The sequence below is a fragment of the Podarcis cretensis genome (assembly GCF_951804945.1).
Source record: "Podarcis cretensis genome assembly, chromosome: 3".
NCBI classification, from domain to species: domain Eukaryota; kingdom Metazoa; phylum Chordata; class Lepidosauria; order Squamata; family Lacertidae; genus Podarcis; species Podarcis cretensis.
Genome location: NC_137172.1, coordinates 98,809,682 through 98,823,325, shown reverse-complemented (window position 1 = coordinate 98,823,325; position 13,644 = coordinate 98,809,682). Strand labels below are relative to the sequence as shown.

The 13,644-nt window shown below is 44.4% G+C and overlaps 1 protein-coding gene and 1 long non-coding RNA gene across 7 annotated transcripts in view; both read left to right on the top strand.

Moving 5' to 3' along the window:
* Nucleotides 1-13,644, top strand: part of LOC307212783 — a 94,270-nt gene that overhangs the window by 47,634 nt on the left and 32,992 nt on the right. The gene's annotated exons all lie outside the window — the stretch shown is intronic.
* Nucleotides 1-13,644, top strand: part of TRAPPC12 (trafficking protein particle complex subunit 12) — a gene marked incomplete at its 5' end in the record, with an annotated part of 53,491 nt that overhangs the window by 25,722 nt on the left and 14,125 nt on the right. For all 6 annotated transcript variants that reach the window (XM_079969765.1, XM_079969763.1, XM_079969767.1 and 3 more), the window contains 3 exons: nucleotides 482-594; nucleotides 5,286-5,358; nucleotides 9,593-9,666. In XM_079969765.1, coding sequence (XP_079825891.1) covers nucleotides 482-594; nucleotides 5,286-5,358; nucleotides 9,593-9,666 — 260 coding nt within the window. The remainder of the gene's footprint in view (nucleotides 1-481; nucleotides 595-5,285; nucleotides 5,359-9,592; nucleotides 9,667-13,644) is intronic.

Here is a 13,644-nt window from a genome sequence, read left to right as displayed (position 1 = left end):
TCTTCAATTAATAGTAAAATCACAATGGCTGGCAGCCACATACGGACGTGTAGAATTCAGAAACCTTATTTGGTTTGCATTCAGACCCTCACAAAAATCAGTGAGTAAATAGAACTCAAATTGCACTTACAGTTTCACAGATAAAACGGAGACCAAAGCTGAACACTGGTCTGGTTTCATTTGCTCATCACTTCCTCAGATAACTTAAATCTTGAAATTTTAGGGAAAGATATTAGGCAAACAATTCATTAAGTGCAACAATGAAGAAGGGTGACAGAGTGCAGGGAGGGGGGTGGGCAGCTGTCCCGAAATCTACATCTTGCTGTTCCGCGCTAAGGTTTGTTTCAGGCCTGTATAGATCATGTCTCCAGAGAGACATAACTTTATATTGAGTAAATGCTGAGAGCATATGCCTGTGATAGACGTGGACTGTACCGATAACTACAATAATTGCAACCCATCCATTTTGTTACCATTCTAGGTTCCATGGTTCCTTTTTCCATGAGGATTTTGCATGCTGAACTTCAGCAGTACCTCGGAAATCCTCAAGAGTCGCTTGATAGACTGCACAGTATGAAAACAATCTGCACAAAGGTAAAGGGCAGCCAATCTTTCTTCAATACTTGGGCATCAGTAGCCTTGCACTTTCTGTAAGCAGAGTATTTAGAATGTCTGGAATAGCCATCAAACTTCAGTCATTCATTGCACAGTTATGATGCAATAATTCTTCGACAGACAGGGTAGGCTTAAAAGAAGCTGCCCTTTTCCAGACAGTGGAATTTGAAAGCGCTTCATTTTGACTGGCTCATGCTCTGTGCTCCGAAATCTTAAGATTTTGCTGTTAGAAATGTGAGTGTTCGTTACACCTTAACTCTGTATTCCAAAGGCCATTGCTACTCAGTTATGTTTTCACTTTAAACAAACCGTCAGCCTAGTAATGTGACAAACAAACCTTGTAGGGTGGCAATATCCAAAGTTAAATGTTAGTGAAGTATCCTACTTTGAACCATATCAATCTTGTCATTTAATAAGATGCTGGTAATTTTTATTTTCATCAAACCAAACAAACCCGATCCTGGATATGAGAACAATCCAGCTGGATCCTATCAAAAGTCTTGCCTCGTTCACAGAGGCCAAGCAGATGACTCCATCAAATCCTTAAGCAGGCCGTGAAGGCTATAGGCATCTCCTCTGGTTGGTCCCCAGCCACTTTTGCTCAGGGCCATCCTTTCACTGGGACGCAGGTGGCACTATGGGTTAAACCACAGAGCCTAGGACTTACCGATCAGAAGGTCGGTGGTTTGAATCCCTGCGACAGGGTGAGCGCCTGTTGCTCGATCCCTGCTCCTGCCAACCTAGCAGTTCAAAAGCATGTCAAAGTGCCATTAGATAAATAGGTACTGCTCTTATGGAAGGTACCTCAATTTTCTGATGATTTTGGTTGCCTTCTTGCTGATTTCAAAGGCAATCCCACATGTAACATATGGCAGTAGTCTAACCACCTCTAGAGAAGAAGAAGAGTTTGGATTTGATATCCCGCCTTTCACTCCCTTTAAGGAGTCTCAAAGCAGCTAACATTCTCCTTTTCCCTTCCTCCCCTACAACAAACACTCTGTGAGGTGAGTGAGGCTGAGAGACTTCAGAGAAGTGTGCCTGGCGGAGACGCAAACCCAGTTCACCAGATTACGAGTCTACCGCTCTTAACCACTACACCGCACTACAGCAAACTTTTTCAGCAGGGGGCCGATCCACTGTTCCTCAGACCTTGGGGGGGGCAGGCGGACTATATTGGGGGGGTGAACGAATTCCTATGCCCCACAAATAACCCAGAGATGCATTGTAAATAAAGGGACATGAGTTTACATGAGTTTTTACCCATGTAAAAACACGCTGATTCCCAGACCATCTGCGGGCCAGATTTAGAAGGCGATTGGGCTGGATCCAGCCCCCAGGCCTTAGTAGCCCCCAGGTTACCAGAGCACAGAATACAGGTTCTATCCTTATCAAGATAGTCTAATCATCACAGCTCAAATTCACACATATGCATGCAAGAGGGATGGGAAAGACTTTACTGCAGTTGGAGAGCCTGTGGCCTTCCTGATGCGGCTGAACTACAACTCCCATCTGCACCAGGCAGCATGGCTAATGATAGGGGGTGATAGGAATTGTAGTCCAGCAATAGTTGGAGGGCCACAGCTTCCCCATCCCTGGCAAGTCTCACCGCGAGAACCAGCAAGTGTGTAACCAGCAAGTGTGTAACCAGCAAGTGGTTCAGCTGACTGCTTCCATTCAACATGGCAAGGAAAATGGAAAAGCTAATCTGTCTGCACCAGCACATTTAAAAACTAGCCGGAAGCCTGGCTAAACACCGCTCTTCTGCAAATCTTGTGCCAAAATCATCATTGGAGAGTTTGGGGGTCTTACTGGACCAAATTCAAACTTGCAGTTTCTTTTTTTTTTTTCTTTTTTACATCCTACCCCCCTTCCCAATATGTCTCAAGGTGAATGCCTTCTTTCACCAGTGTCAGTCTTTAAGTGGTCCCAGCTAGATTTTCCAACGAACATTTTCGTGGAGATGAATGGGGGTGGAGGGAGAAATAAATTAACATCCACACTGCAGTTTTTGTTTGCCTGAAGACAATTCCCTACTACGCTGGCTCACCAGTACAAAAGTATATTGATTTATGTTAGGCAGGCCAGTGGTCCAAACAAAAAAAAAACACAACTAAGAGCTTTAAAAAATACCTTACAAATATATAAAAAAGCAAGGCCAAGTCTCCTGAAGTGTAGAATATTCAATTCTCATCTTCCCATGTGTTTTGTCCTGATAATGCCTATAGGCTACATATTTACTCAACAGAAAAGATGCACCATCTAAAATTCGTCCTAGGAACAAAAGCACAGTTCTATATTTCATCAAAATGCCAGGAACACTTTCATGAAGCAAGACAGAGAATCTTTTTTAACACTTGTAATAATGTATGTGTGACCTTAAAATTAAAAAAAAAAGTCTTCTTTCAGAAGATGGAAGCTTTGCCCAAATGGGAAGAGCAGAAAGGAAAATAAATTCCTGGCAAATGTAAGCTGGTGGTAAAGGCAAGTGAAAGAACAGGAAAACAATATTGCTAAACCCCACAGTGAAAATGTCTTCTAAGAACATCAGGAAATGAGTAAGGAGATCGTTGGGCCCTCACACATCAAAGGAGTGACAGAGGAGGATGAGGAGAAACTGAGTGACCACTTTGCCCCTGCCTTTGTTGTGGAAGGTGTGGGCAGATACCTGCGCTGTAACCGATTGCAGGGAAGATGTCGGAAGAATCATGTCCAAGAGAGGTGACAAGAGATGAAGTTCCACAACAAGGGTGGGGAAACCGTTTCAGACCCAAAGGCCACATTCCTTTCAATTTTGCGCAGCAAGCTACATTTCAGCTACAAAGAAGTCAAAGGAATCTACACGCTCATCCCTCTCTCAGCACCTTTAATGAACCACAGTTCCCATGATTCTTTGGGGGAAGCCATGACTGATTAAAGTGGGGTGAAGGGGCTTTAAATGCAAATTGCAGCTGGGGCCTTCCATCTCTCAGCCGGCAGGAGCCGAAATCTGCACCGAAACAGTGCACTCAGTCCCCAGGAGAGGGAGTCCCTTATATTTGCTGATCAGCAGAAACGACTAGCTAATTAAAGTACAAGTGCTCTGGAATGAGTCTCATTTAGTTCTCTTAGGCCAAAGGATGCTACAAATCATGATTTTAGGAGTGATGTTATTTGAGGCGTCACGGAGGGAACCGAAGATCTTCTTCCATGCAGACGGGAGGTTTGATTTATAATTTCAGGCACAAAACCATTCAAAGCTAGCAGCCCAAATAATTTTCCAGATCATCACAGCCATCTTTATTTTAGCTTGCCCAGACTTCATTTTAATCACAGAAATCGTTCTGAAAGAAAATGTATGTGATACAGGATAGATCATTGTTTAACTAGGAATGAAACCCCTGCTGGAAGCTATAAAACTACCAAAGAGAGAGAACATTTGAGTTAGGTGGTGGTGGTTGTTTTTAACACCTTTTTTGGAATCAGCTTGTATTTTATTTATTTTATTGCATTGGCTGTGCCTTCCTCAACAACTGCTCCAGATGGTTGGAAGTACCTCAAACTGTAGAAGGGGGCTTCCAGGGGAATCAGCAAGAGTGGCTTCCCCACCCCTGTTTCCACCAGTGAGAGCCTCCACTGAATTGCTGTCCCTTTTGTGAATGGAAAGATAATGTCAGATCCAACCTATTGCAGGAAAGGGGCCAGCATGTACATTAGCATGCAGAATATCTTGGATTCAGTCCCTGGCATCTCTTCAAGTGTTCAGAAAGCTCTCTACCCGACAACTCTGCTGCAATACTGGGCTCGGTGAGCTCTGGCTTCATCTCCATATGTCCACATATCTCTCACTTCCTCCAAGTAGTCCCAAGCTGGCGTACACGGGCATGATCCTAGTTTATCCTCCCAACAGTCTTGGGAGCTGGGTTAGGCTGTGACTGGCCCCATACCAGTTACAGGGTTTCATTGCTGACCAGCTCTTTGAACCCTGATCTCCTTGGTCTAGAACCAAACACTCTGCCTGCACAATGGTGTCACCCGCCTGTCTGATTGAAGCCCACCAACCATGTCTTGTAGCAGGCACAGTCTCAGTCACTGGCAGGCAGCCCAAATGGGAAGCCCTCGCTGGGCTGTCGTCACCGGTGAGCAATGACTGGCTCCACAGATGACAAATGGATATATACAGTCCTCAAAGCAGCTCACAACACTGAACATGCTTACTTCAGTTTGTGTTGCACTGCTTTTGTTTTGTACAGGCTAATAACCCTCCCCTGAAGGAAATAATTGATATCCTGCCTAACGTGTTTTTCTCCAGTTATGTTCGGAATAAGGTAAAGGGTAAAGGACCCCTGGACGGTTAAGTCCAGTCAAAGGTGGCTATGGGGTTGCGGCGCTCATCTCTCTTTCAGGCCGAGGGAGCTGGCATTTGTCCACAGAATATTAACTCTTGGGTGTATGTCATTTCAGCCAAGCAGCAGTATGAAAGCATTCTCTCTTTTTCTTCTTAATTGATTTGAAGGGTGATTCCTATTACTTCCAATAGATTGGTGATTTCAAAAGTTGCTCCCATGGGGTGGGGAGCCCTGTTTGAATCTTTGAATATGGTGACCGTGACTGATTTCAGTTTACAAATATTTGCTTTCACTCTGGAATGGTGTTCAAACTCAACAAAGTTGCTTAAAAAATATTCATTGCAGATACTGGATAACTTGGAATGTGGCTTTGCAGAAGATGGAAGCATGACTAACATTACCCAAGAGAACAGGCAAGGTAGGCACAACCCCTGAAGCCTTTTCTTCCACAGTCGGTGTATTTTTATCACTTGCCCAAATACTGTCAGAAGTTCTCACAAGATTGCTCTGTAGCTGTTAAAACAGTGGCATTGCCGTTCGTACAGCCTTTAAAATGATGCACCCCTGTATTTTGATTGCTGGGAATCATTTCGCAGATTTGCTTTTTATTTTTGATCGTGGCAATGCATTAAATCACAATCTTCTCTCCAGTTTCAAAAAAAGGAAAATCGCTTCCATTCTAGAATGACAGATTTATGATAATAGCAGTGCGGTGCTTAGAAACCAAAGGAGCATTTGGTCTTAAAACTCAGCCCATTGTCCCCATAAGGCTCTCTTCCTGACATTTGAAGTTCTTGTTTGAACCCGTGGCTTGGCCTCTAAGCTGTCAGTTGCCTGGTGGGTTTTTGGTTTTTTAAAGGCTTTTCCACCCTACAATGCCACATTTAATTTTTTTGCAGGGCTTCTACTTTGCCCATAATTCCCCAAGAGTGGAAAGGGGGGAGTGATGTTTTTATTTGTTACTATGTTTTGTGTTTTAGTATTGTAGACCACCCTGTGATCCTTGCAGGGGTGTCAACTCGAATAAAATATTTTTTGTGGGGGGGGGGGAGGGGGTAAGCCCCACCCCCACATAATTGATCATATGTAAGGATGCTGTGCTGGATCTTGATCCCACCTATGAACAGATGGAGTCTTTCTGTTCACTGATGCCTGGTTAAAAGCCAAACTTCTTTTTTTTCCATTTAAGATAATTGACATACTTGACGAATTTCTGTTGTGCTGTGCCCTTAGCAAAGTTTATTTTAGGTCTCTTGACTGGTTCCATACCGTCAGAAAGCCACCTGGGTCCAGGCAGGCTAGGTTGAATTTGACACGCTCCCTTGAATTGCCTGCATATAAATCTAGTCTTGTTACATCGAGTAATTGAAGGTCCAGCCCGTCTTTGTGGGCTTGAATCAGCCAGAGGCAGGGTACTTATTACGAAGTAGACAACCGCAGCCCCTTGGTGGAAGTGTGACGCTTTCTTGGGGTATAGTACTCAAGAATGAACTGGGATCATAAAGAACTGGATGAAGAATTAAACTGATACAAAGGTCTCAATAGATTATTAAAAACACGATAAAACATTTGTCCGCTCTCTCTCTGGTATTACTTTGACCAAAATACACTAATGCCCTCATACAACTTTTAACAGGGACACCCCTCCCTGTCCTCATTGTATTGACAATGGCAGAGCTAGGGAGAAATGTGTGGGTGGGGTGGGAAATAAAAAATTCTTCAGCAATGTTACGACACCCCAGTGTAGAAATGGCTCTGTTTCCAGTGACTTTGCTTCAGCTCGTAGAACGTAAGATGTAATGAGAGAGCAGTTCTGAATGTTGCCTTTCTTTTATCAAATAATTATAGCTAGCCACTACCCATCTAGAATTAGGGGGTTAAGGGTATGACTGCAAGATAAGGGAAACCAGTGGGGTTTTTTTGCATCTTGAGTCCTGACTGCAATGGAAGTAGCCATCCAGGCAAAGCTTGCTAGTGTTGGTGGCTATGGGGTGTTCATTTTCAGAGCAATCTAGGGCTGGTTAAGTAAAGCCCATTCTAATCCACACAAAGAAACCTATAGCTGCAAAGCCTCAAAACCATTAACCATTAAATATGGGGAACCATTAAATATTGGGGTTCTTCTTCACATTTCACTGTGTTTAACCAACCTGGCTCCAAATAATTTTGCATTGTTTCCCCGCCAGCTACAGGCTCCTCTCCTAGTTGCGCCCTGTGGTCCTTCCCTCTGCTCCCCACCCTCCAGTATGCTGGTTTCTGTCTGCCTGCTCTCGCTCTCCTTTGGCGCAGCTGCTTTTCAGAGCTCAGCTGAGCTTGGCGGAGGCTAGGAAGGAGAGGCAGCCAGCGGAATCTTTAGGGGAGGAGGGGGGCTTTTGAGCATCTGTGAGAGGTTGTTATGCGCGTGGAGTGCAGCAGCATTACAGCTGCCTGTCTGCCTAATGCTGCCCAGAGGACACTTGTGGGGACTATTGGCATCTCTTCCAGAGTAGGTCAATCAGATCTGCTCTCTGCAAGGGCCTCTGGTGCAGTTTTGAGCTGCAGGAAACTTTCTCTATCTGTTTTTGTGCGCGCTCCAGCTGAGGCAAACCTTTATTTTTTGCCTTGTGAACTGTGACTGGAAACAAGCCTCAGTTCTTTCCGGGATTAGATCTGCAGCATAATTTCCCTACTGCTGCTCTTAAGTAGGTGTTGCACAAACCAGCTTGTTGCAGAACAGGGCAGGGCAGCGCATTTGCCATTTGTTCAGTGGGAGGAAAAAGATTTAGCACTGCACCATTTTCCTGGCAGTGCATTGCTTCCATTCCCTTCTCCTCCTCCTCCTCCTCCTTCTCCTTCTTTTGCAAGGTATCAAGTCCTACAGGTGCTCCACAGCACACAGTTCCCAGAGCAACAAAAAATGCACAAAAAGGATGCAGCCGTAATATGACAGTGGTTACAAATAAAAATGAACATATTCTCCATAGCTTTGCTCTTATTAAAAAGAAGAAGAAGCTTATTTGTATTGTAATAATGCATCTTATATAGGTTTGCTCAACCTGATAGTGGACCTGCTTCACTTCCACTGATACCAAGCAGCCGTAGGAAGCATTGGTGGGTTCTGGACAGCTTTGCATCATCTGTAGGGAAGAGGATAACATCCACATAATGTGCAATTTTTGCTCTTGGGCTTTCTAGGTCAGGAGTGAGGATATGCGGGGGAGGGGCAGTGTGATGTGCATCCATGCCCACATGTACTCACACATATGCATAGAATAAAAACCAGGGGTGCCAACTTAAATAAAATATTGGGGGGCAGGTAGGTAAGCCCCGATGCACATAATTGATCACATGACATGGCACACACACACCATTTGAATGGCAATGCCCATCAACTCGGGGGACCTCAAATATTTTAGGGGGGCGCGAAGGGGCCTCTGCCCCTAGGAGTTGGCTCCTATGATAGAAACACACATAATTATTGTTTTTTAATGGTGATTGCTGGCTTGAGTTTCAAAGGTTGGGCAGGGCATTCCTTTGAACTAATCTAAATGAATAACTCTCTGCTAGTCCTGGATGTGGCTATTAATAAGGAGTTTAAAAAAAACAAACCCCGCAAAGGTTTGCAGTAATAAAAAGAGCATACTGTGTCAGACAGGAAAATTGGGGCACATTTCCTTGCCATTCCGGCAATTCTATTGCACCTTTCTTTCTCGGTTCCTCTCCTTGCGATGCTCCTTCTGAGTGATAACCACAATCATGGGCACATCGTCATCACCTTCACCCTGAAAGCAATTAAATTGGCAGCCTGATCCTCTGCATCAGAAGTGGGTCTCGCAGAACGTCCTCCTAAGTGCGCTTCGGATTGCAGCCCTGGACATATTTAACTACAAATTAGAAACCATTCCCACCCCCCCACCCCCCCACCCTTTACCCTAGCGCTCATTTTGTAACAGGAGAGGCTCAGCTTTGCGACTCTCGGATCCCTTTAAGCAGCAAACAATCAATGTGAGCCATTCCTTTTCACACAGCAGGAACCTGTCTGCAAGCGAAGGGAGCGAGAGATCGGCTGCTGCTGCTATAATACGCAGCAGCCTTTAAACCCCATGTGTTCCAGTAGCGTAGGGGTGTCAGACCAGCTCGGCAGCATCTCATACGCCAGAGGCGAGAGTGCAGGACCCCAGACCAAGATAGCCCTTCAACATTCATGCTCTGGTTGCAAATTCAGGTTTTTTAAAAAATTGCTGGTCAGTTTTGAAGGAACTGAGCAGTGTAGATTTTAAAGCTTTTAATGACACGGTTGCTAACTAATGCGTGCGATAACTCAGCACCCTTTCCCTTTCCCCTCTCCGCCTTTTGTTCTGCTGTCGGGGGGGGGGGGGGAATGGATGCTTCCTTGCCTGAGCTAAAACCTGAGAGGTCGTTTCCCAGCTTTGCGTTATTGCTTCATTTATTCCGGCAGTCTGTTCCTCTCGCCAATCAAGCCTCGCGCTATCGAGAGGGTGCGGGGTTTTCCGTGCAATGCTAGCAGAATGCTAGCAATACTGCGCTCGAGATGCAGCGGTGTTAACGAGGGGAAATCATTTAAATCAGAACGCATATGACTGATAATTGATGGCTAGGGAAAGAGCTTCTAATTTATTTGTGCACATTCACAAGCTGCTCTCATTTTACAGCCTCCGTTCAGCTGTGGAGGTCACGTCTGGGCCGGGTGATGTACTCTACGGCAAACTGTCTGCTAATGATGAAGGTAGGTGGGTACCGTCATTGCAGTTACCATATATACTCGAGTAGATTCTCAGAGAGGCTGAGGATGAGTTAGATCACTGCTTGCCATTACGTGGGGTGTAAGCCTGATGCACCTGCTGAAATCACTTTAAGCAGCCATGCAAGAATGAGGCAGAATATACATTTTTTTATGGCCGGATTTCCAACCTGCTATGACCAGCGTCAGTTTCATGCCTTCTCGCTCCCTTTTTCATGTCTGGTGTTTACGTTTGTTCTACTTCCACTTGTTGACGATGCCACGGGTTTCAGACTTGACATGTAGTGTTTAAATGTGTTTAAATACTAGTCGGGGCCCCTTCCAACTTTATGATGCCATGACACTGATTCCCTCGTGGCTTACTAACTCAAGAGTTTTCAGATCCTTTTATTATGTCGACTATTAATAAATAAGGTAAAGGTAAAGGGACCCCTGACCATTAGGTCCAGTCATGACTGACTCTGGGGTTGCGGCGCTCATCTCACTTTATTGGCCGAGGGAGCTGGCGTACAGCTTCCGGGTCATGTGGCCAGCATGACTAAGCAGCTTCTGGCGAACCAGAGCAGCACATGGAAACGCCGTTTACCTTCCCACCAGAGTGGTACCTATTTATCTACTTGCACTTTGACGTGCTTTCGAACTGCTAGTTTGGCAGGTATTACTAAATACCTTTGAGCTAATTCAGGTCCTTCCGAAACTGAGATCTCTACGTGGTTGAGCAAATTTAATTTCCCAGGCCTTGTTCTCCTGGTTTCCTTTTTCAAAAGGCTAAAATCAGTCCCCGTGTCCAAAGAAGGCCGGCGTCTTGATTTAATGCAACTCTTAAGAGCTAGCTCTCAACACCTTCACCCAGAACATTTCTGCGTGGAAAGATGAAGGAAAGCTTTGTTTCCTCAGCAGCCATTCACGTGCCGTGCTCTGTTGTGAGTTGCGTTCAGTTTCTTCCTCTCTACTGGATCTATGATCCCTGTACAGACAGTTTTGCAGCATTTGAACCAGTCCTGAGAAAATAGCTGGCCTGTTTTCCAATGGCTAACGTGCCAACTCACGCAGCTTGAGAAGATTTTGTAAATCTCAGAATGGCGGAAGGAGCATTTTGCGAGTCAGAGTGAGAAATTTTTAATGATTGAAAAGGCTAGGCTCCTGTATTTCGTTAATTATCGTGATAAATTGCATCGCTTCTGGAACCTGGCATGCGCATTTAACAGACAATCCTTAAATGCAATCCATATGCACGAAAGTCAGCAGGGCTGCAACATGAAATGTAATCATTTGGAGCTGGCAACGTGAAACAAACCCTTTGCGTCACTTGAAAGTAGCCCCATTCAACAAGCTGCTTGCCTCGCTTGGAGACACCTTGGACTTTGCTGTGAACCATTTTATTTGTGGCACACGCAGAGAAGCAGTATACGCAAATAACGTGACTGAAACCAACTTGCAGATGACAATGTACAACAAACCATTTGTGTGAAGCAGCACTATATGTGGTTCTTAAAGGTAAAGGGACCCCTGACCATTAGGCCCAGTCGTGACCAACTCTGGGGTTGTGGCGCTCATCTCGCTTTATTGGCCGAGGGAGCTGGCGTACAGCTTCCAGGTCATGTGGCCAGCATGACTAAGCTGCTTCTGGCGAACCAGAACAGCGCACGGAAACGTCGTTTACCTTCCCGCCGGAGGGAAGGTAATCTACTTGCATTTATCTACTTGCACTTTGACGTGCTTTCAAACTGCTAGGTTGGCAGGAGCAGGGACTGAGCAACGGGAGTTCACCCCATCGCAGGGAATCAAACCGCCGACCTTCTGATCAGCAAGTCCTAGGCTCTGTGGTTTAACCCACAGCATCACCCGCGTCCCCACTGGTTCTTAGCCAGTTCAAAATGCATGCATATTGCATTCAATCAATCAATCTGGGTTTACCATGCCATTATCGAGATTACTGGAACAGCATGAGAGACCATTCCCCACAAAGAGATTGCCACGTACCTTCTCACATACAGCTGCATTTCAAACCAACAACCACGCCAGCTTGTGTTTATGATTTCCTTCCTATTGAACGCTGGCAATGTTAACGTTTTATTTGAAATGGACAAGCTTTTGTTTATTGAAGGAGTGATACTGTCTTCAAGAAACTCTGAGAAGCTGGTTTTTGTAGAGGCAAAGAATACTGTGAACTCTGATTGTTGGAGACAGGTTCAAATCCAATATATCTGTCAAATGGGAGTCAAATAATAAAAGACCTGGTGAGGGGAAAAACTTCTTTTTTAAGCATACTTGGCAGAGCAGTGGTACCATGTAGGTGATTAATAGTGATAAGAGGAAAAGATGCTTCGTTCTAGGCAGGAAATAGCAACAGTATGCTGTAATAGTCTGAAGATCATAGCAGCAAGAAATCATTTAAAAAACAAGGAACGTATCATTTTAGCATTTTAATGATAATAAAGTGCAAAAGTAAGATCCCTTTTAAAATATTCCTTTTTAAAATACACAGGTTGTATAGACGTCTTTGTTTCTGCATTCAACCCTTGCTCCTCCTCTTTGTATTAAATCTATCTTGTATCATCTCCCTTTAGTAGCGGCTGGCCATCTGTTTGTTTTACTTTCCCCCCTTCTTTAGAATTCTTTTGAAGCACCGCAACTCAGTCTTAGATCCAAATGCAATCATGGTTTGCATAAACAGCCATCTCTAAACACAGCCTTCCAAGACCATTTTGAGAATTCCGATCTCTGCCTTGGCAGCGTTGTGTTCAAGCATTAAGCCCTTGTTAAAAAAATTCTCGCAACTTGCCCATCGAATATTGCTGTCTGCACTTCCCAGCTCAGGCATTCATTTCCATGGAAGATTCTTCCGCCGAGAGCAATGTTCACATACTAATTTCAAGGAAGGAAATTGGATTTCAAGGCTGTGGCCACAATCCAGGGAAACTGCAGGGCTTTGTTGCTTGGTAGGACGTTTAATTTCGGTTTTCCCTCGCCTCCCCCCAACTTGCAGCAAGCCATCTTGATGCAATGGGCTGAGAAAAAGTGTCCCATCAGGTGCACCAAAATTTCTTGAGAAAGGTGCTCTCTAGAACATGGCGTGCCTTCTCCACAGATGCATCCCTATGGTGGGGAGCGTGAGCCACAGTGGGAACATGGAAACATAACTAGTTTGTCTCATTTTGGAATCGCAGAGCTGCACCCTGCCCTGCTGTGAACAAGTATCCCAACCCTGCTGAATCAACAGCATTATCTGCCATTTGTGGAATAGTCGCGCTCCCAATTCACATCTGACACGCAGCGTGGCGCCACGTTCATAAGTCATGTATCCCCATTCATGCGCATTTGCACTTCTACAAACGCCGCGGATTTATACAGTGTTGAACCATGTGCCTTTTAGAATAAGGGAGGGGGAGAAATAAGCTTGCCCTCCCCTTACATATTTTCCCCTTTCAAAAAATGTAGTTAATGAAGAAATCCAGTTAACGTAATGTGTAATTTGGGGTTGCTATAAAAGCATTCACCTTAATTTTCATAATGAAAATTAATCACAAAATCACACAGGTAAAAATTAAAATCACATGAGTACAGATAATTAAGCGTGTTTGTTTACAAGAATTGGGCGCATTTTTATTTTTTATTTTTTTACTTTCCATGCTCTCAAATAAATCATTTAGTTGTCAGCTTTGATTTTACGTGTAATAAATAAACGTTAGGATTTTTTTGGGGGTTGTTGTTTCTTCTGTCATCTGTGTAAAATGCAATATACCACCATCTAGTGACATCCCTGTCTCCCTCCCTCCCTCCCCCCCCCCCCCAAAAAAAGTGCTGTTTTCTAGTGCTTGTGTTCTAACTAATTTTGGAAATAGTTTCTTTCTAATGAAGAACACAAGGAAAATATGATGATGTGGAGATTGGTGAGAAGGTATAAGTAACCAGTCTAATTAAAACAGCATTTGCTATTAACTGGATTAATAGCAGTATTGC